The 26085-nt window shown below is 35.9% G+C and overlaps 1 protein-coding gene across 1 annotated transcript in view; it reads right to left on the reverse strand.

Annotated features, from left to right (window-relative positions):
• Nucleotides 1-5106: 5106 nt before the first annotated feature.
• The window catches only part of LOC136854590 (methylglutaconyl-CoA hydratase, mitochondrial), a 50285-nt gene continuing 29306 nt past the window's right edge, over nucleotides 5107-26085 (reverse strand). The window contains exons 2-5 of the mRNA XM_067131023.1: nucleotides 19230-19394; nucleotides 15533-15622; nucleotides 14628-14759; nucleotides 5107-5926 (exon numbers count right to left, since the gene is read on the reverse strand). Coding sequence (XP_066987124.1) covers nucleotides 5772-5926; nucleotides 14628-14759; nucleotides 15533-15622; nucleotides 19230-19394 — 542 coding nt within the window. The 3' untranslated portion in view covers nucleotides 5107-5771. The remainder of the gene's footprint in view (nucleotides 5927-14627; nucleotides 14760-15532; nucleotides 15623-19229; nucleotides 19395-26085) is intronic.

Below are 26085 nucleotides of genomic sequence, written 5' to 3' on the forward strand. Positions count from 1 at the left end.
CAGTTGGCACCGAGCAGTCAGGCATGGAAGACTGAAGTGGCGAAGCGGGCACCAAGCGAGTCGAAGGAAAGGGGTGCTCCCAGCAGAGAGAGCGCTTAACAGATGGTGAAGGGCGCTTACTCGAAGTATCATGTCGCTTTGAGACCAAAATATGGCGCTTGCGACTCAGGAGAGGTTCCGGACTATCCCATGATGGTTGATGACGAGCAGAAGCGGTAGCAGGCAGAACAACAAAACAGTCTTATTCCAGAGGTGTGACCAAAGTCGAGCTTGATCAACCATATCCAGGAGTGGAGCTAAAAAGAAACCCACCCCCCTCATATTATTATATTCATGACTGTACAAAATAATCTCTTGAAAATGTTTCTCCAGCTTGGCATGTTGAAGCTCTAGAGGAATGGGAATGTCTGAATCTAAAAGATTCTCAAGGGAAGGAGCTCTCTCCCCCCCACCCGTGACTCTGTTCCTTGGCTCGTTCCTGATCTAACAAAAAGGAGCTCTTTCCTTTCCCGTGAGTCTGTTCCTTGGCTCGTTCCTGATCTAACAACGTCTGCTCAAAATTTCCCTGTGATGCCTGACAGCCACCATCTGAACCTGTTTGATCTAGCACCTTCCCTATACTTGCTTGAGGCTGAGCTGGTGAAAGGCGCAAGGGAAATGAGCAGATGCACTGCCTTTCATATGCACCTCCCAAGCATGCTGCAAACCACCAAACCACACACAAGAGGTGGGAGGGCTCAGAGGAGACTTATTCCTAGAGTTTGAGTGCTCAGCACTTGCCTGATCCAAAGACTGTGCAAGTATTGAGCGAGAATGCTGGCTTATTAGTGTGTCCCTAAGGAGGCACAAGGAAGAAAGGCTAATGCATTGCCTGTATGCAAATGGTCCACAGACCTCAAACATGCAGAGCAAACAAGTTGCAGGTGCTCCTCCCAGTGTGCCTCCATTGAGACATAAGGGGAGGAGCTGTCCTGAGACCAAGCACGTGCAGACTAAGCCACAGTATTCTTGTTTAAGTGGGTTGCTGCAGGATGGCAAGTACCTGCCCAGCCAGAGGCTAAAAATCTCCTGTACGTAAGCATGAGCTCCCCACTTTCCCTCAAGAAGGAAAGGCACTCATGTGAAACATGCTGGGACATCTTATGGGGGGATTAGACTTCCCCTTCTTCTTCCTCCTCCCAGGAGGAGGGGTGGGAGGGAAGACAAGGATGAAGAGGAAGGCAAAGCTTGATGAGTGGGCCTGAAGAGGATGAGAAAGAATGTCAAGAACACTTCTCTTTCCTACCTCAAGTCTACTGGTCTTAAGACACTCAAAACATGGTAGAGACTGGAGCTGGAAATGGTTCTGATGAAACAGCAACTGGTGGAAGGAGGAAATTGTCTTTCCAATGCTATGAAATTAATTTATATTCGAGCCATGTGTGATACCACAAAGAACACATACATAACCATACATCTACACCTAACAATGACCAAAGAAAAAGTACTCGCTTAATTTAAGTTAGTGGGGTGACTCCTCAGACTAACTCACCTCCCACCAAGCCAATTAACCAACTTCTTGCAAAGCTTCGACAGCCATTTCCAGCTTGTGCTGAAAATACCCATAAAAAATTACATAGCCTAGTTTATATTCCTCTAGGAACAAACAACCTTCATATGCCAAACCTACATTTGATAAGAAATCAATTTATCTGACTCGACTATACCCCTAACCTATTTTTGGTATTATTTCACTTTAATACAACTTGACATTTAAGTTTTTATGCTCTGCTTTTAAGTCTCATGTTCAATATGAAAACCGTACTAAATAGGGCTATATCGCAAAATTAAACAAATTTATAATGTTTTAAATTTAATTCACGTGGGGTGGTACTAAACACGGCGCTCAAGAGTGGGGCTGTGGTATCAATGTAAAATTTTACCTCATTTCTACAACAATCATCTCTAGGCTTAGTGTTCGGTTAGCAGTCAGCTTCAGTATAGCCTAACGAATTAATTACCTATAGTAACTAGCTGAATTAAAATAAAAATCAAAAGTAGCCTGGCTTACCTTTATCAAATGGATGACGTAATGGATATAACAGAACAGGCTGAATCCAACCCAGAAGTCAAAACTCCGTACACTCGTCAGAGAAACAAAAGGCTATTTGCAGCAATATCCTACATACCAATACCATTTTACAGTAAAAATCAGGGCTTAGTTGTTAATTAAAAACTAATGAGAGATCCTATGGTCAAATTCAAGGCTCACAGCAGAGAGAGCTAGGGTACGTCAGTTGTCTGGGACACTGAATGGCAAGCTAACTTGATGAAACTTCTTTGGTTTTAATTTTTTAAAGGAACGTTCTCTGAGCACTTAAGAAAACTGTAATGGTTCTGTGGAATTCGCTGTCATCCATTTTCTGTTTTCTGGCAGGCCAGATTCAAATTAAGATCTTATAGGCTGAGGCCATTAGTCACAATACAAAAAGTTCATAAAATTCAAAGTTAAAATAAGCTTTGATCTGTGTTACGTGGAGTTTCCACCAAGACAAGTTGGGGTAACATAATCATAAATATACGTTATCACCTTTTCCCTTCCGGTTTGAATATCTTTTCTTTCCCAAAACCAACATCCATAATACCACAAACTTGCACTTATCTTATTTACACTTTCTGTTTCCTACATAAACAGTAAACATCACAGAAACAAAACTGGCGCAACCAAACACTTTCGCAACAGTCATCTAGATGCTGTCATAGAAGTTTCTCTCACTCTGAAAGAATATTCATTTGCTATCAAGAGACTACCATTCCTATGATTTAGGCTATCCATATAAACTTTCATAGAGTTCTATGTTACTCACAGGCTTAGTTCTACACTCACAGGCATAATCTCCACTTTATGGTTTTTCAGACATTTTCATATCACAACCTTTACAAACATCCTGGACTTGACTGAACGTTTTGCCTGTGACACTTCCATTCTCCTCCAAGCAGGGTTATGCAACCCAAATGACAATCTCCCCTCTTTCACCATCGCCTGTTTCATTGGAGGACTCTTAAATTACATTTCCTTTTGTCAAGTTGCCATAAAAACAGTGTATCTTGTTAAAATTATTATCATGTTAGCTCTTCGTGCCTTCCACTAACCCATCTCTTCTTTACATTTTTCTCTTATGCTACTAACTTCAGTTATTTACTTCAAATGCTCCTTGTTCTGCTGTCTTCAAACAACACTGAAAGCAAGACTTAGTGTCATTTCTGTCACGCTAGAACTACAGCCAACTGTAAATATATATATATATATCCATATGCGGCTAGGGCACCTCACTAATCTTTTTTTTTTAACTTCCATTCTTTAAAGAGTTTCTTAGCTTCCTGAAATCTCTATTTGCATCCTTTTTAAATAGCTGGTAAAACTCAAGATGTCTGGACCGCTATCTACTACTACTACTACTACTACTACTACTACTACTACTACTAATAATAATAATAATAATAATAATAATAATAATAATAATAATAATAAATAATAATAATAATAATAAATGGCCAATGAAAAAGAACTTGAGACAACATAATGGATATAACATACATAAATACAAATGTCAAAATATGTTTGTGTGTGGAAGAGAGAGAGAGAGAGAGAGAGAGAGAGAGAGAGAGAGAGAGAGAGAGAGAGAGAGAGATTGGTTGCCTCTTGAGAAAAAACTAATAGAATTAATAGCCAGACAACTAGAACATCAGACACCATGAGCGATTTGAAAAAAAAAAATTTGACTGTCCAATTTACATTAAGCGCCAGGCTTGTAATTTCATACTCATACTCCTTTAAAGATAATATTTGGCAAGCTAAAATTACCTTTAAATCTACTTAGTACGACGTGTATATTAAGCATTACCTGAAATATCCATCGATATCTTATTTACTTTGTATTCTTTAGCTATAGGATGTGAAGGAATACATTTCTTTCTTTCCAAACTTCTTCCAAACAGCAGCATTTTCTATACTTGTATCGGTAAGAATGAGAAAAACAGAAATCCATAAAAGTAAAACTTTTACTTACACGAGTATTTGACAACATCGTACTAAAAATATAAGCAACATCTATTTCCATAGAACCATTAACACTGATAACGTGACATTTGTGACCAATATATGTATGATTCAGATCATGATTATCTCTTGTATTGTACCTGAAAGAATCATTGTTCCAGCAACGTGAATATATATCTATAATCTTAAGTATTATTTCATATATTTATAATATTAGTATGATTGGTAACACAGATAATGGTCAAGGAAAACAGCGGGAAAGCAAGTGACGCGTGAAACAGCTGCCACTAGGCACTTCTTTGGTTTACTGATAACCGTTTCCTGAATAGCCTCTGAAGTTGAGATTCAGTAATTAACCAGAAATCGAGCACGAAATCGAGTCAAAATTTGGTGCAGGCTGGAGCAACTCTCAAGGACTATTTCAAATAGATTTTTCGCTTTCTGTTTAAATCACTACATTTTTTTTTACGCATCATTACATTAAAATAGGTCACGAAAAACCAAAGATATACAAATAAACCTAACATCTTAACGTAACGGTAAGCTTGTGTTCCGCTTATTTTTTATAACGAAAACTACACAAATTTAATTTCCAAACTCTAGGTAGTATTTTCATACGCAACAATCAGCAACTCGTAAACGACATGGAAAAGGTAACTAAGGATTTGAAAAATCAAATCTACTAGCGACTAACTCGATCAAAGACAGCACAGTATAATGTCCTCAAAACTTTTGATGTTCGGTTTATTTCACTCTGCTTTGCTCCCTGCCAAATTTTCCTTTAACATTACCTGTGTTGGAGAGGTGATAACAATATCACTAATGATTGTTTCAGTAAACTTTTTGTATCTTGTATAACAATGAGAGAATATATATATATATATATATATGTATATATATATATATATATATATATATATATATATATATATATATATATATATATATATATATATATATATGTGTGTGTGTGTGTGTGTAAGAAAGCAACAAATGTAATTACATCTTATCAGTAAAACAACTAACGAGTGGTGATTTTCGTCTTTTTATAATTTCATTTGATTCTGTTTATTATTGAAAAAATATATAGTTTTCTTAAACTAGGATGCAGTATCTGTAAACAAACAGTTACAGAATATTGAGTAGTGATATTGTTCATTGCAGAATAGAGGAATAGCATAATGCATGACTTACCTTGTCCTTAAAGTATAATAACTGCCCTTTTCTTAAATTATGATTCCTGCCTTCTAAACATAACTGAAGATATTTTCATTTAAGTATAACTATTTACTATTTTTATGAAAGCATTACTAATTATAGTTTTATACCATAACTGGCAATCTTTTCATGAAAGTATAGTTAATGGTCATTCCTACATTACAATTATCATTAAGAGAATTTTCCTGAAAGAAAGAGTACCTGCCCTATTTATTCTTGAAATGTCTGATAACAAATCTTTACATTATCTAATATAATTTACGACACTAAAATACCATTAACAGTGCCTCATAAAATAAATATACTATGATAATTCCTTACGGTTTAAGTTAAGTTATTCGTCTTTTCCTGAATATGAACTTAACACTCAACATTTTTCCTGAACGTACAATTAGCTACCGTACTTGCTACTCATGCTGCTACTCCCACAACCATTTAGGTGAGCCCTAAACGGCAGGTGGTTACCATTTCAGGACATGCCCTCTTATGGTTTTCATTTTAGGACAGCGTCCTTTTATGGAGCGACCTTGGTGCAAAGACCACACAGCTGGTGAACGTGGCTGTCGTCGGTAAGGCAAGTCACCAGAAAATGTCCCAAGTCGTGTTTGGAAATGGTGCGTCCTGGTCCTCGGCCATGTTCCACAGTGTAGTCGCGTGTACCAGGCTCTTCTGTGGGCAAAAAATCGGAGAGATCTGAGTTGTGTTTACAGAACAACGACAAAACAATAATAAATACAGTTTACTATTACTTTTAGCGCAACGCACACAGCAGCACAGAGACTGGTAAAGGGAAGTCAAGACTGTTACGTTCTCGTAGCACAGCCGCCATATGGGAATATACAGGCTATTTTTCGATGCTTATAATAATGAATATATATGCGCATATTGTAATTCACTTTTAAATATGAAATATGCGCTTCTGATGCCATTAGCAGTCATGAACTTAGAACACTTCAGTAACTACGGTAATTAAGCAACACTCTGCACGAAAGCCAACTACGGCGTGCGAGAAATCTTTCGTATGGGAAGTTGCTTCATTTCAGAGCCTCATTTACTCCATTTGCCTATAAAAGTTTAATTAGCAGTGCATTAACACTACCAACTCACTAGTTCTAATGTTATGGAATATTTCTTTTCTCGGCCACCCTCTCCTCGTCCTTCATCTCAAAACTTCCAATTTCTACTTATTTTTCATAACATTTTCATCCATTTTCGTCTCTCTGTGACCAAATTACCTCAAACACTCTGTCCATGTTTCCACCTAAGCTTACTATTCTTGGTGTTGTACACCATTTCAAGCATTCTTAGTTTTCTATATGCTATACAAACTATAATTTAAATCAGTTCTTGCCTATTCTTTATCCTGTAAATATGTCAGTGCTTCAAAATTATATATATATATATATATATATATATATATATATATATATATATATATATATATATATATATATTCTGGCATTAAGTTTATATATTCTGGCATTTACACTTCATGAGGACGCGATTTAATTTTGGATTACAGAACTTATTTGCTTACGTTAAACTCAACACTCTTCTATATATACAGAAGTTTCGTGCCAAGTCAGTGCTATGAATGGGAAAGTAATGTCAAAATTATTCGGTAAAACGTAGCTGCTATCACTGAAGCATGCAACAAAATCTTCACCACAGGGGTTACCAGAGAAATCTCCAGAGAGCCTTCCCTGTTTATATTTATTTAGATGATTAATTGTCCGCTGCTTGAATTTCTTCGCAAAAAACCGATGTTGGCGGTTGAAACTGATTGATTGCTTCCGGAATCCCTTACGGAATAGCATCATGTTCAACATTTCCGCTCACGTACACCCATGCCTAGAGACTTCCGTTAAAGTGTACATTTATTAGGTTAGGTTATTGTAAGCGTAATTTATTTCGATATTTTTACTTACAGCGATATAAGTTTAAGAGCGTAAATTTAACTCTGTCTGTGTCTAGAGAAATTTATTGATTGATTTAGTCTTATTTCGCATCATAATTTAAGGGTTATTGATTCCAGTGAAAGGAGATAGAAGAGGCGGCATTTTTGGACCCACAGCATCTGGTCAAGATTATGTAGAGCACATATTTATCAAAACCAGCACATCGAAAGAAATGCTGAACGGTTTAAGTGGATCTACTACGAGGTTAAAATATATCTTTAAATAAAAACATCGTCCAAATTTTTGTAAGAGAGAAACTAAATGGATGGCTTTGGAAATTAAACATAACTATCTAGTTCTAATGCTAACGAATGATATGATCCATGACAATATGTTTGAGAATAAAACACACACAAATATATATATATATATATATATATATATATATATATATATATATATATATATATATATGTATATATACATACAACTATGTGTGTATATACATATATACATGAATATATATATATATATATATATATATATATATATATATATATATATATATATATTATTAGCTGAAGCCCGAAGATGCGTTAAATACACGAAAGCACTCGGCACTCTGTCGTTTCTTTTCAAGCTTTTCCTGTGGCTTCAGCTAATAAACAAAATGACGTGCATATTTTTGTGATTTCTTAGTAACATATATATATATATATATATATATATATATATATATATATATATATATATATATATATATATATATATATATATATATATGTGTGTGTGTGTGTGTGTTATATATGTATATATATTCTCAAATACTTTTTTATGAATCATATTATTCCTTAGCATTATAACTAGAAAGTTATGTTTAATTTTCAAAACAATCTATATATATATATATATATATATATATATATATATATATATATATATATATGTGTGTGTGTGTGTGTGTGTGTGTGTGTGTGCGTAGGTGTATGTGAAAAACACCAGAGTAATTTCATTACAAGGGAAATACTGCGGAACAACAGAGATAGTGTTTGGGTGGCTATCCAGGGTTCGTAAAGAATGTGTTGACGAGGAAAAATTTCCATATAAATGGAACGCAGGATAAAGGACCAATGAATGTTATTTGGTTGGCGGCAGAATGGAAGTGGTTAATTTGTATTTGGGACTAAATATGTATAATGGATGACGGCAGGATGACAGAGGGGAAGTCATAGAACAGGTATGCAAAAGGGGGTACGTAAAAGATTGGAAAGGGACCGCAGTTGAAATGCGTGAAGGGATTGGTGAACCAACTCTCTTTTTATAGAAGTGAAGTGTCGATGTAGAAACTAAATTTTAAAAAGGCATGAACCTTTTATATACATGTGCAGTGTAAGAAGAATCCATAGTATGGGCAATATAGAGGTATACAGAAGTGGCAAATAAGATTAGCGTAGATCAAATGCAGGATCAGAATATTTTGAAATGGTCCGGTCATGTGAAAAGAATGAACAGAGTAAGGTGGGTAAATGTATAACTCGTAAGTGTTGAGGGTAATGAGGAGATACCACCAAGAAGGTGTGATAAAAATATTGTACATGAAAGGTCTCAGTATCCTGGAAGCAAATGTGATTGCAAGATAGAAATGTGTGTTGTGGCGTTCGACAAATTGTTAATGAGCCTTCTGTGTGGGAAGATGAAGTTTAATGCTGTGGAACAGCGGGCTCATCCACGATTCTTAAAGTATGAATGTTGGATTAACTATTGTGTTTTTTTTCGGTACCTAACCCTTAGTTAGGTACAATGGCTGTGTTAATTGAGATTATATATATATATATATATATATATATATATATATATATATATATATATATATATGTGTGTGTGTGTGTGTGTGTGTGTGTGTGTATGTGTAAATTTCTATCACTTATACACGCGTAACATATTTATATATATAAATATTAAGCTGCAAATAACTTTTTATACCCAGGGAATAACTTACATCCAAAGGGAATCATAACTGATGAGTGTTTCTGCCCAAGCCATGAAACTGATGAACAGTCGACTTTGACCGTTCGGCTATCAAGTGGGTCAGAAGCGCATATCAATTATAATTCCATCTGGGTGTACGTTATTCCTCAAGGTATAAAGAATTTGATATTAAATATATTTGGCGTTTTAATATATATATTTATATGTGTTTGTGCGTGTATGTGTGTGTATCTATCTATCTATCAATCTATCTGTATGTATATATATATATACAATGTATACACACATATATATATATATATATATATATTTATGTCTATATATATATATATATATATATATATATATATATATATATATATATATATATATTTATGTCTACTCCGTTTCCTTTTTCGCACGAATCCTATTCCTTTCAAGGTTATGGAGAAAGCTCACGGCATTCCGGCATGTTGTATTATGATAAAAGCGTTTTTAAATGACCTTACATCAGACTAAATCCAGTGGGTGTTGTTTTTCGGGTTCTACGCGTTGCGAGATCTTGCTGAAATAGCAGAGGAAAAATGAGGAGTGGCAAACTATTTTTCATAGAAGTATACAAATGATTTATGACTTCTATGCTGTTCTTGTCTTAAGAGAATGCTCGTACATTCTTCTTCCTTAAGCCTTTTAAAACCCGTAAACCGTTACTGGGGACGCGAGGACCGGCGAACAAGCAAAATATACGAGAGGTTTATGGAAGGAAAAGAGTTACCGTATTCGCAAACCATGTTTTTAAAATGAATTACGAAAAACACAAAAACGGTGAATCGTTCAGGATTAAAACATGTAAATAATGTGCCGAATTCTTCGGTTCAATCGAGTTTTCTGTACAGCCGCTACAGTGTATACTCAAGGCCACCGAAAATAGATATGTTTTCGGTGGTCTCTGTAATAATGCTGTATGAGCCGCGACCCATGAACTTTAACAACGGCTCGGTGGTGGCTTATCCTATATCGTTGCCAAAAGCACGTTTATGGCTAACTTTAACCTTAAATAAAATAAAAATTAATGAGGCTAGAGGGCTGCAATTTGGTATGTTTGATGACTGGAGGGTGGATGATAAACACACCAATTTGCAGCCCTCTAGCCTCAGTAGCATTTAAGATCTGACGGCGGACAGAAAAAGTGCGGACAGAATGAAGTGCGGACGGACAAACAAAGTCGGCACATTAGTTTTCTTTACAGAAAACTAAAAATACTCCCTAAGAACCCCAGAATATCTACCACTGATGACTTACTCTTACCACACGTCGCTACTCTGCTCGAGTCAGCAATCACAATTGTATCGTCTCACACGGGAGATTTCGCAAGTTGATGATGGTATGTTTGGATTATGTCGCCGTGACGTCATGTTACGAAGAAAGGAAAGGACGGCCGAAGAGTCGCATGAAATTTTGGGTTAGAATGTGGTAGAGGCAATCATCTTCAAGTACAAGATTGCTTTTTAAGTGGACTGGTGCAGTGATGACAACGATATCGAGGACGCACACACATACAAGCACACACGTACGTACGGTAATCGAGAAAGCTTGCATGTATTACACACACACACACACACACACACACACACACAATCGTCTGTGTATACGAGTCCATCTGACTGTCTGTATGCGACTGTGTGTTTTGTAGGCATAACAAAGTGATAAAACTACGACTGAAGATACATCATTTGTATGTTTTGGAACTTTTAGAAAACACGCAGTTTTATATATGTATATATATATATATATATATATATATATATATATATATATATATATATATATATATATATATATATATATATATATATATATATATATATATATATATATATATATTATATATATATATATATATATATATATATATATATATACGCATACACACATATATGTAAATATATACAGTATATACATATATATATATATATATATATATATATATGTGTGTGTGTGTGTGTGTGTGTGTGTGTGTGTGTGTGTGTGTGAATCTACTGATCCTTTTACCAGATACATATGCAGGCTAATTGTAATAGCCACGATGCCCTCTTAACTTCTCGAAATCTTCGCGGTTTTTTTTTTGATACGCTTGTCACTACAAAGCCTTAAGATCCAAGAGCAAGAACTATGAAGAAAACGGTAGTGGAAAACGAACCCGCGCCCCATAATCAGAACGAGGACATCATAATTTCTTCATATTTCTTGCACTTGGATCTTAAGGCATCCCTTTTCAGGCAGTTATCTACAGCACACAAATAATATTAACATTAACCACCTTAACATGGTCTACAGTGATTAAAACAGGAATCGCACTGAACTATAATCTATTTCAAGCTATGATCCCAAAACCGAAGTATTTCTGAGAAAGGAGGAAAGCTCAGAGCAATTCCTGTGTAATGACCATTTCCTGTTGGGATTATTTACGGATTATGGACACGGAACTACTGCCGTTTAAACAGGCACAATGCCCACATGTACACGTATAGTGTGCGCATGTGGGTGTTTACTCATACAAACACAGACACATATTTAATACATATGTATGCACACACACACACGCACACACACGTGTATATATATATATATATATATATATATATATATATATATATATATATATATATATATATATATATATATATATATATATATAGTTTGTGTGTGTGTGTGTACGTGTGTTGCCCTTTATATTGCAAAGGCCACTATGACTTTGTCCCTGTAAGTTCGTCGGTTAATTTAGACTGATTTGCTCTGCAATTGTGGTAAGGTGTTCCAGCGGCCAAGATCAATATTTACAAACATTTTTGGATATAATTTCCAAGTAATAATACACAAAAGGATATATAAAGCATAAACAGGATTCAAGAGATGTTTATCTTTTTTTTTTTTTATTTTCAACAATTTTTAAAAAGATAATGCCACATTCAGATGGAAATTTAATTGCACTGATGATCGTAACGGTTGGACAGTACTAAGGAATAGGGTAACTTTCGAAAGTCATTTTCATAAAGACAGAGGAGGGGTCCCTTTACCCAGACGTTACATTCCCATCTCTCCCAAAATGTAACCAAATGTTGTCAATCAGAAGGCGCACTTTTTCCTAAAGATTTCATAGAATACTGCACCTAACCTATTACGTATTCCTGCCATAGACAAAAACAAACAAAAGAAATCCAAACTGAATCATCCTCCCTAATAATAATAATAATAATAATAATAATAATAATAATAATAATAATAATAATAATAATAATAATAATAATAATAATAATGAAGCGGCTACTGCTGCGAAATTTTTCATCTGAGGAGTTCATTTTTAGTTTAGAATCACAAGACGAATGTGGAAATGAATATAGCTATGTTTTTTCTCTATAACAATCACTGTTAAGGTGAAAACTTATCCTTGAAATAACAACAACAACAACAACAACAATAATAATAATAATAATAATAATAATAATAATAATGAATAGTGCCTGAATTTCTCATGACATCATTAATTCACTATTTGATACCCACATGAAAACGACACACAAGTCAGTCATTGAAAATTCCGTTTCCCAGATTCTCATCAACTAAAACTAATACTTGTTTCCGATACGCTTAAGCTAGTTGGAGTTATTAAGTAGCCCGGCTCAAGAACCCTCGCAATATAGAAAATACAATACAAATTATCCTGTAAGATAGTCTTTCATTAAAATTACCACGGGCCGAGAAGCAACGGTCGCACGGTAGCGCATCCCGATCACTCCATTAATCCCGCTAACTTGTTCGAAAGGCGGAAGTCGTCGAACCTTATCAGCATGGAAGAGGCCCAGCTGCCGCGGCTAACAGCATCAGCCGAGTTAGTCAGCCACGCAAATTGCTATTATTCATGCTCTCATTCCTCTCATAACTGCATCAATCTCAACTGACAGGCAATCCCAACTTTGCGAGAGACTCTTTCTCCCTCTCCAGTCCTCGGTTTCTCGTCGTTTTGCGTTCGAAGGTGATACACTAGATCGCGCATGAAAGGAAATTGAATTGTGCTTTAGGACGGTACAAAAGATCACGCGTGAAATTAAATATCAGGCTAATAAAGCAAAAGAATATGCGCTCTCTCTCTCTCTCTCTCTCTCTCTCTCTCTCTCTCTCTCTCTCTCTCTCTCTCGCCGTATGCACACGCTTTTGTCAGTCTTTTTAGATGTAAAGCGTCATTTAAACGCTCTCTCTCTCTCTCTCTCTCTCTCTCTCTCTCTCTCACACACACACACAATTTAATTTCATTGTGCCTTAGGATACTACAGAAGATCTCGCTTGAAATTAAATATCAAACACTTAAAGTATAAGAATAAGCTCTCTCTCTCTCTCTCTCTCTCTCTCTCTCTCTCTCTCTCTCTCTCTCTCTCTCTCTAAACCAACAAGTCAACCCCCTTTTTCTGAGGTGTCTCTAGAGCAGGTCCTCTCGTTCTTCTCGTGGGTTAACCATAAGTTTCTATGTTACTTTTTTATTTTTCTTTATAAATCTTTGAAGTCACACGTTGAACTTATACCCAACCCTTTAACTCGTCATAACAAATAAGAGAGTACCCTGCACGTGCATATGCTGCGTGCTACGTTTGTTCCAAATATGCTAATTACTGATAACTTCATAGAGGTTGCTCAGAAAAAAATGTCTATGCTGACGCAAGGCAAACAACATAACCCTGTATCATGTGACAACAGTCAGTGGAAGTATTCTAGGAAAATATTATATTTCACATTTCCCTTAAGGAGCTTAACGCGTAAATATTCACACCTTTCTACGAATGGTTTAATATTTCAAGGATATATACGTCACCTAAAACTAAAGGTGGGGTCATGAAGTAATTGAAAATTACTGTTACGTCAAGAGATGACGAGGACTGAAATTAAAAATCGGGCTGAAGTGAAGATGAAGATAAGAAGTTAAAAGTATGGTGATGATATATCTAAAAAGAAGCAAATATGATGGACACCCAGTACTTTCACCTACTCAAAGGTTGAAGATAAATCGATATACCATTCTTTATGTTTTATATATATATATATATATATATATATATATATATATATATATATATATATATATATATATATATATATATATATATATATATATATATATACATACATACATACATATATATGTATGTACATATATAGATAGACAGATAGAGAGATATATATACGCTTCACAAGTACCTCTTTTATTTCTTCAAAATGGCTAGGCTAGAACTGAACTGATGTGTTTTATTGCTTTTTCTCTTCACCAAAATCAAGAAAGCTAGTAAGCAAATAAGAAAATATTAAATACATAAACACAAATTTCAACCTATTGCTTAAAACAATCACCCATACAAAACATTCAAATTAAGCAAAAAAAAAAATAAATAAATAAATAAATAAATAAATAATCCACCATCTTTTCATCACAGCTGTGCTCAAAAAATTAACTTTACCTGTGATGTGCGGAGGCAATACACCAACCCACTCGACACTGCTTGCTTTCAAGGCCTCAATCATCCTTTCGTGGTCAGCCAGGATTTCGAGAAAACGCTCAGGAACCTTGGAACGCTCCCAGAAGTTAAAAGCTGGAAAAGAAAGCCATGCACAGAGATTATTATAGCATTAGTATTTTTTTTTATCTATATTTATTCTTTTGTAAGATAAAACGTTTGGTTTGTCACGTCATAAAACGAATATGATTTGACACCATGTTAGAACAGGGAATAAGAGCTCTTCCTTTCTTTAGACGAACAATGTTCTTTTCTGTTTTAAATGGAAAAATGGGCTATTTTTACTTGGTATTTTGAAGGAACCAGTTTCCATTAAAGTAATGGGCAGTGATTTTGTCTTAGAATAAGAAAAATAAGACTGCTTATAAAACTGATATTTTTGTTTTCAATTTAAGGGTGGGAATAAGGTTTTTTATTCAAAAGGGATAAAGGGTAGTTTTAATTTCATATCTGAATTTTTTATACTAGGGAAAATCTTTGATTCTTATACTCTTGAAAGATCTTCCTTTCTGGCATGGGACCAAATTCTTTTCCCTTTCAAAAACTGAAAAGGTCTCTCCTGCTTCATAATCAAGTCTGCTTTGAATAAGAACACTATCTTTTCAATCTCATTTAAACGCTTACTTTTCCTTATTGGAAAAGTCAGCCTCTATGCATTAGGATAGAATCGTTTCCATTAAAAATAAAAAGAAAAATACCTTTCATGGGCCAATCTATTTTCAAACAAATTCAACAGGTTTTTATTATATTTTACACGGAAAAAATTACATTCTATATTCTTTACCGTTCCAGGAGAATCGATTCTTTCCATGCACCGTTCAAATGGTCAACAAGTTCGAAAATCTCACCGGACATGCAAGCAGACACTCTCCTGACCCCGTGGGCGTCCATGGCACCAAGAATATTTTTCGTTCCCTCCGACATCATTGTTGTGGGACCTGCGAAATATCAGTCATTAATCACCCACTCCATTTGGTTCTCAATCCTCATTGCAGTTCCTGCCAGACTTCTCAGATTTATTGGAATTGGAATTGGAATATAAAATTTTGGCCAAAGACCAAGTGCTGGGGTATATGAAGTTATTCAGCGCCAAAAGGGAAGTTGGGAGTAAAATGGTTTTAAAGGTGCAACGGGAGGAAAACCTCGCAGTTGCACTACGAAACAATTGTTAGAAGGTGAAAAGTAAGATGGACGAAAGAGAATATGAACAGAGTAACAGTAAAAGGAATAAAAGGGGTTGCAGGTAGGGGCCGAATGGACGCTGCAAAGAACTCTACAGAAAGTAATGCCCACAGTGCAGATTTATTGTAATTTTTATTGTTTTTTTTTATTTATTTTTTTTTTGCTTGTTTACAAGCAAAGGCGGTAAAGCAAGGTGAAAGGAGGACCACCCTTATGCACGTCCTCACATATAAAGTTACTTCTCAAGCCTTGACTAGTTTTATTTTCCCGACCCCGGGGATGACTCGAGCTGGCGTCCCTAGTTCAGTCCGTCAAAGTGTGAAGTACACAACTTAACCTTTTATAATACTCGGATATCAGACTGCATCTCTGGTATTGTTTAAATGGGATGGAACAGAACCGAACTGTCGACTGAACCGAGGGAAGTAAGTTGTATTAGCTCAAAAGTGGTAAGAGGAGAGGAAGAGAGAACAGTGAAGAACATTACTATTATTATTTGATTTTACAAATTCAGTACGTAAATTACTTCCCCGCTACAACTGTAAGTTAAAAGTTACTCCTTCATGAAATACAGAGTAAACTAAATTTTTTAAAAAAGGAGCTTCTTTCACTTGCAAAGGCCTATAACAAAAAGAAACACGGGGGGGGGGTGTCTAAAACACCCGAAGAAATCGAAAGACCGCCCCATAAAAAAATCAAAGACTTAGTTGTCTAAGACTTTGGCACTTACCAAAAACAACATTCTTAATTTCTCTTAATCTGAATACTTAACGCGTACTTTTCTCAATCATCATCTGTCACTTTATTGCCATTTAAAAATGAGTGAGTTATATGATCTCCTAAAACTAAGTATCTCAGCATCCAGCAAAACTAAGCATCCAGAATGTCTAAGTTTCTACTTGACATAGTTTAGTTAACACAGAAGTTAAACATTTATTGGCCTGTTATCTTGCAGGCCATTATTTTTTTTTTCACTGTATCACTTTGCTCCTTGGGCTTAGATTCAACTACAGTTATAAGATATGGACTTTAAATAGGCATAACGATGTCACGTTATCAATACGCGCCCGCCAAGGTGATTACACTGATATCTCTATTGAATTTTGATATATAATTACTGAAAGCCCGTTCTTAAAATGTAGAATAGTTTGCTTGAAAACATTGATGACAAAGCCTCCTTTTGTGCCTGAAATCAATATAGAGGGGCAACATATTTATCTATTAATGTTTAAAATTGTAAATATAAAGCCTGAAAACTGTATCTGAAATGCCACCATTTCTGTGAAACCTAAGTTTAAGCGGGTTATTTCACAGCTAAAGCGAGTCGGCCAATTCTAACAACTTTCAACTTTCCAAATATTACCATGAGGCATTCCCTAACATTCCCTTCAAGGACATCAGAAGGTACCAGTAGAAGGATCTTTTTAAAAATCCCCCTCAAGAGATTAACCGTTATACTTGAATAAAAAAAAAACAGGAATAAGAGTATGAAGGTCATTTACCTTAAAAAAAAAAGATGGACGAGAGAAAGTATTTGCGTCATCATTCAATCGTCCAATTACTCCGACCAACCGGTCGCTTTCTTTCACAGGCTTTAGTTGTTTTCTTAGTTTTTCGTTACCTCTTTATTGTCGTAATAATAATATAATAATAATAATAATAGCAAGAGCGATGGCAATAGCCCAAGCAACTACAAAGATGAAAGTAGCGAAGCAAAACAATGCTAACAAAAACCTGAACAACAATAAATTGAACTCCAGTGCCAACAACAGCAACAATGATACCGATAACAATGCACAAACAATCCGAAACCCGAAAGCACTAAGCACACCCACATTCGCATGCACGCAAACAAACACAAACACAAGCACGTAAATATAACTTGATATATGAGTCAGCGGCGACATTCAATACTCTGACATTTCAGAGGCCGATTGACGAGTCCCAATTCCTTTTCATAGACACACAGAGAGAGAGAGAGAGAGAGAGAGAGAGAGAGAGAGAGAGAGAGAGGATACAAAGTTCGATAGATCTTTTTATCTCACTAATCGTGAAACCGTCTCGGGTTTCAAGCGACCTTTGCAGGGGAGGCGGGCTCTTCTTCTTTCCATATTTGCTTGTATTTATTTTCATTTTCCTTTTTTTTTTTCTTGCGTCACCGTCATTCATTTTGTGGCAAAATGCTTGATTTATTTGTTTCTGTGTGTGTGTGTGTGTGTGTGTACTTGCGTATGTGTGTTTTCAGTGTGTTTTATAGCATATATATATATATTTATATATATATATATATATATATATATATATATATATATATATATATATATATATATATATATATATATATATATATATATATATATATATATATATATTTTTTTTTTTTTTTTTTTTTTTATGTCGTTCTCTCTCATTCGTTATTGCAAAAGTTATCATGTGATTGTTCGCGTTCTCAGCTGTTCCTCCTTCTGTTCCTACTAAGAATCAATATTTTACACGTATTCACCTTTATTTTAATCATCTTTGCGTTTCTCTCTGATTCATTAACACAAACCACCTCATTTACTTTCAGTTTCTTTCAGAGAACTCCTTTTTTGGCTTTACAGATGAATCAATATAATTCAAATCTCAGCTAAGCAATATTATTAAAAACTGGATCGTTCCAACGTAAATAAGACTATCAAAACAAAGCTAAACTGGCCCTGAAGTAAGATGAAATGTCATCACTTCAAATAAAGAAATATAAAAAAATATATTAATAATAAAAATCAGGAAAAACCAAAGACGTCAAATTACTAGTCTCAAGACACGAAACTCCTGCACGTCTAGAATATATTGCACGAAGTCTCTCTCTCTCTCTCTCTCTCTCTCTCTCTCTCTCTCTCTCTCTCTCTCTAGCTGAAACGTTGCTTTTATGTAAAACTGAAAAGATTTCAAATGCATGTGCCAGAGCAACCTTTCTCTTTGGTTCTCTCTCAAATTTAACCCTCGCTGTTGAAAGGAGTTGTAAGCTCACATTTCATTGTTATTCAAGTCAAAACGCCATCCTCGTGGCTCCTTCTCTCTCTCTCTCTCTCTCTCTCTCTCTCTCTCTCTCTCTCTCTCTCTCTCTCTCTCTCTCTCTCTCTAATCTATTAGTCTATAAACTCGGCATTTATACCCACTATAAAATGTAAATAGTTGGGTAGTTGGTTTAGATCAAGACAACTTTATGCCAAAAAGGGTCCGTGTCTTAAGTCTCAAGTGTGGTAAGGTGCTGAAAGGTAATAAGAGGCCTGTTGTGGACCTCTGGACTGCGCCCGACTTTGCCCAGCCAACAAACGAAACATAAAAGAAATTGTAGTGATAGTAAATAGCCATACTTACTGAGGTCATTCCTGGTTCCAAGGGCGATGACGACGCCATCTTGACCCTGAACAGCGTCGTCGACCTGAGATGCATTCAGCACGTCACCGACGTTCACAGTGACCTGCGACGCCAGTTCTTCGGGTAATTTAGACGGGTCACGGACAAAAGCGGTGACGTCATAACCTGTAAAGGAAATTAAATAATGTTTAAATTTGTCTAAATTGTGCCGTATTTGGAAAAGGCTTTTTGTATTAATGTCAGCATTTAACGTGCATATATAAATAAACAATGTTGGTTGTATAATTGTCTAAGATGAAATAACTGTAATGTAGTCTCTTCATACTTTGTAAATAATGATAAAAATGACTGAATTTCCCTTAAGATGTAGATTTAGGTACAATATTTGCACCATCCTTATCTTTTTTCATTCTCGAATAAAAATACATAAGACAAAATTTCTTATAATTTACTGCGCAACAATTGCAATGACGTCATATCATAACATGTAAACGAAAACAGACACATCCAAACATTTCATAACATCCTGTATACTAGGTATGACTCCGGTTGTAACGAATCGCTGTACATCACAATGAGGAACTTGTCGACGTGTCTTTAATCAAGTCTGTTTATCAGGAATGTCCATCGATTTACCAGAAAAAGAATAATCCCATTTATTATTACAAACATTATTTTCTTCGTCAACAAGCACTATACTATGAGAGGTGTTTGCTGAAAAAGCAAAACAGCATTCCACTGACAGGTTCATCCCGTGGAAAAAGCTTGCTTTTATCTCGCAAATTCTTCAGTGGTCGCTTCACAAACAGGACAAATGGATCATAATTCTCTTTGAATTGTGACCCATTGTGATACGATGAATATCTGCTTTACTTACCAAAGGACAGTATGATGCGTAATATACAAACAGAATCAAGTGGAGAGATTCATTTTAAGCCTGAACTTGATGTAGGAAAATCTAATATAAAAACGTCAATGGTTTGATAATAGTGGTGATCAGCAGAATACGATGTTTATGGTAACAGACTTTATTCGCTTCAATCAGCAAAATTATGAATCAAGAGCTATTGAACACGCGGAATACAACGACAGCATTTCCACAGTGATATTTCCTTGTTGGCTGCCCCGAAAAAGTGTTAGTGATCTTTGATTACCTACTAAGACAACAACAGTCATGTAATATTTCTAACCACAAAATTTACCATTGCAACCTTAAACCTCTTACAGAGAAAATCCACTGTGTGATTAATGATATCAGCATTCACAGATATTTTTCATAATAACCAAATTCCATGACGCGTTCTTAGGTTGTAGAGAAATTCAGTAACATTTTCCTTTTGTTTTTGTTATTGTCGCAGTTAGATTAAGATGGCTTTTTGTCAATCAGGGTTTTTGCTCGTCTGAGCAACCGTAAGGTTCTCCATTTCTGCCGAAAATTCATTATTTACCGTTAATAAACAAATAGCTTCCACTGCTACTCAAAACTTATCACATGGCATCCAAAACATCTTTGAAAAAACGAAACATCTAACAGGGAGAAGTATAAAAAAATGATGAGGATGAGGATGAGGATGAGGAAGAGGAGGAGGAAGGAGTCAAGGGTACATTCAGGAGGTACAAGAGCTTCGTCTTAATCAATCCTAATAGACCCAATCAAGGTCGAAGAGATACGGTAGTTCCTTTGCATCATTAACAGTCTATAAGGTAACAGGACTACTTTAGACTTTAGACGATGCTAATACCTTAACCAGTAAAGAAAAGAGAGAAAAAGATGAGAAATGACTAGTTGCTTTGTTTGCTCTACAGTCTCTCAGGAATTATGACTAATCCTGAATGCAAATTAGTTTAAAAGTTAAGAGAGAAAACGTGTTTCACTGACAATTAACGTGGAAAGGTTTAATTTCAAATGGGAGTTGGTCTAAGAGAGATAAATGGTAATTTCAACATTCAACACATGAGAGAGAGAGAGAGAGAGAGAGAGAGAGAGAGAGAGAGAGAGAGAGAGAGAGAAGAGTATCGAGTCTTTTTAGATTAGCTTTCTACTTGAGGAATTCCGGTACATCTTCGTGCTACGCTGCCGGGTAACTATTTCCTTTCTTTTCGCCAATACCACCAGTTTACCCAGACTTCTCAACTTTTCAACTCTCTCTCTCTCTCTCTCTCTCTCTCTCTCTCTCTCCCCCCCACATACAAACACACACATCTTCACTTATTAGAAATCAAAAGCTTACATACACACCTCACACGTCGTCAAGTTAAACTTAGCGATACTAATTCTCTCTCTCTCTCTCTCTCTCTCTCTCTCTCTCTCTCTCTCTCTCTCAAATGAGCTCATGACTCCACCACTATGATTTGTAAGGCCTTCTGTATCATACCACTTTACTAAATTATGCCCTGATATCCAGAAATCGTGTAGAGTTTGGGTAACAGAGAATAATTCTGTAAAACGTGCAGTGGCAAAAGCAGCAACAGAATTAAAACATTAATGCAATATTCTCTAAATTTAAAAGAAATCAGAATTACACTATATGGCTACTTTCAAAATCGATAGAACTCAAGGATGAGTTTCATCAGAAAACGGATCTAGGAAATTTCGTTATCGGAACCCCGTTATACCAGCCAGGCAATGGCTTCCCTTCGTCCCCTCGTTTTAGATACTCGTCTGTGACCTCACTGCATGTTATATTGTAACGACTAACTAATAACAAACAAACCAGTGACACCCCGCACTTCTTTTTCTCCATACCCTCGCTCTATAAGGTCCCTCTCCAATCGAGGTCCAAACTTTGTTAAAGAACTCCTTCATGGTCCCGTTGTAAATGCCATGCATTGTCTATGCGCTCTCTTTTTAATGATATCTCCTAATACGACTACGAGCCAGTGGCTCCCAATTGTTTCCTTGTCATAAATGCTTTACATACAAAACAATGGCCTCGATTTATGCTCTGTTTACAGCTACAAGCCACTGGCCTTACTTCGTGCCACCATTAGGACTACAGGCCCACAACTTCAAATCTTTAAACAGGGATGTAAAGGACGAACAACCAAATATTATCAGAAAATCAGGGCCTAAAATGAGGAGGAGGAGGAGGAGGAGGAGGAGGAGGAGGAGGAGGAGGAGGAGGAGGAGGAGGAGGAGGAGGAGGAGGAGGAGGAGGAGGAGGAGGAGGAGGAGGATTAAAAAACCAAAAACAGACTGGATACTCTCTGTCTGAGGTAGAACACGAAGCTGAAACAAGTATTAAATGTCATTTCAAGACTTCGTCATGAAGAAAATTGTCTTCAAATGATTCTCGTTGGTTCATCAGCGAACAGATTATGGGCAAGCAGATGAAAAACATTGCCATGATCACCTGGTTGAGTTTTCAAGGACTTGGTCAGTTCAGAGTAGCCTGTGAGAACACCTGAGAGATTACGCACACTGTCAGGTGTGTTCTATTCACTGATAATAATCAGAGTTAAATTCTTTGGCAAAGAAATAACGAGAAGTTACAGATGAACATGCTCTCTTTGCAATGGTAATTTTCGTGCAAGTAACGACGCAAAAATCAAATTTATTAAGACAATCTGGAAAAAAAGGACTACAGCAAACTCAACAAAATTCCGAGTTTACTTCTTCATGACACACCACTTGTCATAAACGCTACGTATAGAATTCAAGGCCATGTTTAATGATCTCTTCATTGAAAGAAACGCGCTTTGAGTTTACCTCATTCTTCTATCGGATTTATAATGTAATTTTTTAAGTGACGAATTTCCATATCATTTGTTTTGCTTTTGGTATTCCTTCGTTTCTAATAAAATCAGAAAATAAATAAAAGCCTCATGTTCGTAACTTTTAATATTTCAGAATATACCCTTAGAGAAGAATGATATCCAGTAGCTACAAATGGGAGGCACGTATGAACTGGGCTTCGTGAGTACAATATTAAAAGATGAATCGGTGACATTTTAATATAAATAAAATTAAATAAAGAAGACTATGATTTGCATATGGCTCAAGCAAAATACAGAAAGAAATGAAAGCCATAACCCAAATAAATAAGATAACTCATATCAACATTTAGTATATTAAAAATTATTGTTTCGTAACAAAGGAATGAACTGCTATTCTAGAATAATACTTAAAAGGCTTTCACAATGAAAGAGGTTTGTTTTGCAGTTGATACAACAACTGCAAGTCACAGCTGGCGAGAGGCGCCATCTTTCTGAGCTGCAAACTGCAGTCACTTTCTCTTGCACATTGATTGATTTATTGACTTAACTGGAGCGACACGAAGAACTCGCATGTCCAGTCTGTCTATGACGAAAAAAAAGTTCTAATTTCGCAACGATAACAAATCCTCGCTTAAAAACGAATGACTATAGTAAATGATAGAGACCAGTTATCTCAAAATTCGGTGGGACATAACTTCACTTCCCTACTTATACTTGATCAGTTGTGTGTAATTATATATCAAATGTATGTATACATCTGTGTATATATAATTCGTAAACGATACATATACCACGTATATACCTACGAGTGTGCAAGAGTGCATTACAAAAAAATTGCGCATGTTCGGACTTTCTCATGAAGTTATTCTCTCCGCAGGCCCTCTCTAAATCACAGGTTTCGTAAAGCACTGGTATTCACGTGAATTCCTTAATAATTACGTAATTGTAAATTCAAGGGTAAACCTCAGAGTTTCGTCAAAGCAGGCCACTTCCTGCTACAGTTAATGGTCTGCTTAAATCTGCCCTTCAAGCAATCTTGCTCCCTTTTGGATGTTGAAATAACGACCTTTTATTTAATGTTTCAACATTAAATATCATTATTGGCCTTGTAACTCTTATGCACAAGAACCATGGTTTCGTATGCCTACTGTATGCCAATTAGATCAATTTATGTTCTTTTGTTTGTCTCTGACTATACCATCTCAGGACGCTTTGATTTAGCACTTCGGTTGCGGTGGTAATGCGTCTGCCTTTGGTAGCCTATTATGTGATGAAATGTTGCAACTTGAAGTAATCAAAGTTTCCTTAAGATAAGTGAATACTCTAAGGTAAAGTGAAAGAACTCCAAGGTAATCCCGAGTTGTTTTATCATTATCATTTCTCAGAATGAGTGTACATCCTTGCAGAACAAACCGGAAGACCTTGTAAAGCAAACTTTCACACAACTGATGTCCACATGTGCAGAATGGATAAAACGCCAATATGTGAGTGTATAAATCAATATGTTCAGCAAAGTTACGAACTTTTTAATATACTACATACTTAATAACTAACAGTAAATGAAATTGAATATATAGTTAGAATCATTTAAGAGTAATAATTTAGTAAATAACGCCCTAAAATAAAACAATAAACTCAAACCCGAGACTGAAAACCATTGTGCAAGAGGCTATGGCACGGCACAAGGTTTGAGAGATCACTAATAATATTATTAATAATAATAATAATAATAATAATAATAATAATAATAATAATAATAATAATAAGATTCATATCCCGTTCAACATCGTTATTTCAGCAGTGGATATTCGTAATCATTCAACATCTTCTCTCATAACTAAAGATTTTCTCATACCAAATTTTACTGAGTGCATTTCTTCCAGCATTACTGTTTGGCTAACCTGTTCATGGGACTCTGGATAATTTGGTTTTCCTTTTGTTAGAGACATGAGTATCTCCGTGGCCTAAAATATTCAGGAAAAGTTAAGTATACCTTAGTTTAACCAGACCACTGAGCTGATTAACAGCTCTCCTAGGGCTGGCCCGAAGGATTAGATTTATTTTACGTGGCTAAGAACCAGTTGGTTACCTAGCAACGGGACCCGCAGCTCACTGTGGAATCCGAACCACATTATAGCGAGAAATGAATTTCTATCACCAGAAATAAATTCCTCTTATTCTTCATTGGCCGGTCGGAGATTCGAACTCGCGGCCAGCAGAGAAAATACTCAGGAACAAGGCCTGGTAATCATACTTCGTGCTAACACCGTGTTATGCTCAACTGTTGTCAGCACATCAACTTTCCTCTAATGTTTCCTTATGATTCTCTTTTCTTACCTACAGTTTTTCCTCTTCAAGTGGCTTTGTTCAGTCTGTTTCCCCTAATTCTACTCTCTTAAAGGATTTAATAACCTATATTTCTACGTCTACCTTCCAAACACTCTTCTTTGTACTTCGATTTCGAATACCCTTTCTTTATTTTTCTTATCTGGTTTCAAGAGCCTATCCTTATGAGAGCCAATAAAACTGTCATGTCTGATCCGCTCTCCCCTCTATTTATTCTTATTTTTCATCATAAAAAACTAAAAAATCAGGTTTCCTTCGATGTAATACTTTTTTTATTTCATTTAATTCGGCTTTCTATTGATCGTATGCATTTGTCTTTAACTGTATTGCTTATATGCGAAATACTTCTCTTGATTTTCACCTTAACAGGTCTGAATTAAAGTTAATTCAGTTGACTGGCGACCCTGCCCGCAACTCTTCCCAAGTTCCCCCTTTACTTCGCTGCAAGATGGCGCTGTTGTCTCTCTTCTACATTCATTACTTAGACCAATGTGGCGATGAAGCAAGGACAGATTCCCTTCTTTTCATGCGGCCACAAATATCCTACTAAGCCAGCGCATCTCACCTCCTGAACTGGTTAGTTCAGCGACTCTTCCGTTTCCTCACCTGCTAAGCAATACAGTTTCTTCCCAACTTCCGTTTATACTGAGTCATAATCTTCACTTCCTTTGGGATGTGCATCTTGTACTTCCGGGGATAAACCCAAATTTCATCCATTTTCAGACTAAGGTTAAACAAATAAGCATTTTACCTTCAAACCTGTCGGCCTTCGAATAAAATAAGTTTACTGAAC

The sequence above is a fragment of the Macrobrachium rosenbergii genome, chromosome 29 (assembly GCF_040412425.1).
Source record: "Macrobrachium rosenbergii isolate ZJJX-2024 chromosome 29, ASM4041242v1, whole genome shotgun sequence".
Lineage (NCBI taxonomy): Eukaryota > Metazoa > Arthropoda > Malacostraca > Decapoda > Palaemonidae > Macrobrachium > Macrobrachium rosenbergii.